Here is a 3,069-nt window from a genome sequence, read left to right on the forward strand (position 1 = left end):
ACATGTAGATGTAACCGCCCGCGGTCACCAGACTGCCACTCCTTATCTACCATAATCAATGCTGATTTCACTTGCAAAAAGTGCACTGCACAATTTTTACTCATCGCCAAAATGGCTTGTTCTCGGTTTAAGGGTATATAGCACACACATGCCGGAATCTTCCTTCAATATAAATCGCGATATTTCATCATTCTATTTCAATTTCCGAATAATACAGTCCCTTAATGTCATCTCTGACAAGCATTTCGAAGTTGACGGTAGCATGAGGAGTTGTTCTAGTCTGGAATAATGTTGAACAAATAATTTCTAAAAATGCAATTTCAATTAAAACCAAATAAATAGATAATTAAAATGGCCATTTGGACGTGATGCGTCGATATATTTATCCTGTATAATCCATTAACGTCACAATCACACCAATGGTCCTGAAGAGCTCTGATAAAGGTAGAAGTACTTCTCTAATACCCATGGAAGTGTCACAACAACAAGAATTGCTTCCTCGAATGAAAAAATAAACCAAGATTTTCAAACAAGATTTATATCACAGTTCCAGAGAGGAATGCATCACTTTATTCCTAAATGCGACATTATTTTCCTACATGATACGGTTTTACACAGGAATTACATATAATCAATATAGTCTCTTGGGGGATCGAATGGTCACGTGACTTTAGGCACAACACGTCTCTCGGTGGATCGACTGGTCACGTGACTATATCGAAGCAATTTCTAGCACCAGCCGGGGCTCCAGCTACCGTTGAAGTTGACTGGATTAGATCGAGGGTCAGAGGGTGGGTCCATTGCAGGCACCCGAGTCCCATTCTTCAGGGCCAGCATCTTCAGCAGAAAGTCGACAAGGTCGGGGTTGTCCTTGGAGATGTCCTGGTGCTCTGTTGGGTCGGCGCTGATATTGTACAGCATGACGCTAGGAAGGGGAGAATCGTCCATGATTGGGACGTCTAAGTTAAAACCAGGGGGAGGGTACCATCCCGAGTATCCAGGGTCTCCAACGATCAACTTCAGGTCTCCCCACCTGAGAGCTGCAGCATAGTGGTCGTCATAGATGTTGTAGACAAATTGATTCCTAACGCTGCTGTCTCCATTGAGGATCATGTCGACCTGACTCAACCCATCAATGTCCAGTTGGCTGGAGTCTCCCCCTGCTATGTCCAGTAACGTGGGGTACCAGTCCACAGCGTGGAACAGACCAGGGTGAGTGTAATCTTTCTTTTTCAACAGAGTCTTGCTGTAGACGAAACCCGCTCCCCTGGTACCTCCCTCCCATAGTGTGTTTTTTCCGCCCCTCAGAGGCCAGTTATTGGCACCTTTTGTAGGAGGCCCACCGTTGTCTGTTGTAAACACAAGAAGTAGGTTGTCCATGAATCCAAGGTCCTCAAGGACAGTGGTGATGTTGTACACAGCATCGTCCAAAGCGCTAACCATGCCACTGTAAACCTTCCTATTTAAATCATGAATGTGGCTGTATCGGTCTGAATATTTGACAGGCACCTGCAGCGGCACATGTACAGCTTGAAACGGCAGATATAGATACATCGGCTTGGACTTGTCGTGGTTCATTATGATGTCAATGGCTCTCTGTGCAAACACGTATGTGGAGTATTCCCCTTGAGCACCTTTGTACACATCTGTCATGTTCCTGAAGTCATAACCTTTGTAATCAGCCACCTTATCCCTGACATGTGTGAAGTAGTCCTCCATACCTGCATAGTAGCCCATGAAGGTGTCAAAGCCTCTGTAGGTGGGCGTGTACTTCCAATCACAGAAGCCTAGGTGCCATTTGCCGACCATGTGGGTGTCATAGCCGAGGGTCTTCAGCCTCTGTGGGATGGTGGTCAGATTAGCTGGCATGTACTTGGGCTGTTCTATGAAGACAACTTTATCCTGGAGCCCTGTGTGGTATGGAAACTTGCCTGACATGAAGCAGTTTCTGGAGGGGGAACACAGCGGCTGGACATAGGAGGAGTTAAGGATGACACCACTACGGGCGAGGCGGTCAAGTGTCGGGGTCTTGATGTCGGGGTTAATCCAGCCAACATCATTCCAGCCAAGGTCATCGGCCACAATGAAGACAATGTGTGGTTTGTCTGCAGCAGTGCTGATTTTTAAACACGAAGTGACTATAATAGCGATGACAACTGAAAGCTCCATGTTGATGAAGTAACACCTATACATATGGCGAGACAGTATATATACCTAATGAGAATGCGTAATCTATGTCTCCTGCAGCGTTTAGGTCAATATCTGTTTTTTTACTCTTATCAGGTGACGTTACATGTGCAAGGCTACATTCTTATCAGCGTTTAATCATTGTTATAAAATTTAGTACATAGACGTCCGTGAAAATACTTATTTTCCTGTAGACGAACTCAAAAGTAAATTCAAACAGAAGAAAGATCGCTCCTCAAATATTATAAACACTGGGTGTATTTGTTAGATTGTGTGTTGTTTCTGTGGTGGGAGGCAAATGGTTTAAGTTTACGAGAGTTCACCCTAAAACCAGAGTTCGATTCCCCCAACATGTATACTATGTGTGAGGCACGTATTTCTGTAAGGCATTTGTTCAGTTCCTTCATGGATTATGGAAAATAGAATGCGAAAAGCCAGACCCACTTACTCAAGTAATAACCGTCGAAACAGACATGACCAGATGACTCACAGTCAACAAACAGTTGATCGATGACAGATTCGAATAGCACCAGAACTGTCAGAAATAGGTCATTACTGGCCAGTAATGAATGATTGTCAGTTCTGGGAAGTGAGCTCCCAATTCCCGGATATTGCGAAATTCACCAACCGGAAAGCGAAAAAGGGAATTGAGCGACGAGAGGATGGCCTATTTCAAGGGGGAAAGTTGACTGACCAATGGTACGTTGTGATGTAGGAACCCGGTGTTTGTAACGAAGAATGGACCTTATTTTAGTCAGCGTGGTACGCACCGTCTCTCGTTTTGTTGAAACTATCTTTCCAACTATCTTAGGCACCAGAATTTCGACTGAGATTGAAGCCCTGCAAACGATGTCTCTTAACTAAGTGGCAAGCAGTTCAGGT

General features: G+C 44.5%; 1 protein-coding gene across 1 annotated transcript; it reads right to left on the minus strand.

The window, feature by feature from the left end:
• Positions 1-522: 522 nt before the first annotated feature.
• LOC124120442 (arylsulfatase I-like) lies at positions 523-2,220 on the minus strand. Its single transcript, XM_046483265.2, has one exon. The coding sequence runs from the start codon at positions 2,191-2,193 to the stop codon at positions 730-732; it is 1,464 nt and encodes a 487-aa protein (XP_046339221.2). The 5' UTR covers positions 2,194-2,220; the 3' UTR covers positions 523-729.
• Positions 2,221-3,069: the final 849 nt, after the last annotated feature.

This window comes from Haliotis rufescens, unplaced genomic scaffold, assembly GCF_023055435.1.
Source record: "Haliotis rufescens isolate VD_foot unplaced genomic scaffold, xgHalRufe1.0.p SCAF_24, whole genome shotgun sequence".
In the NCBI taxonomy this organism is placed as follows: Eukaryota; Metazoa; Mollusca; class Gastropoda; order Lepetellida; family Haliotidae; genus Haliotis; species Haliotis rufescens.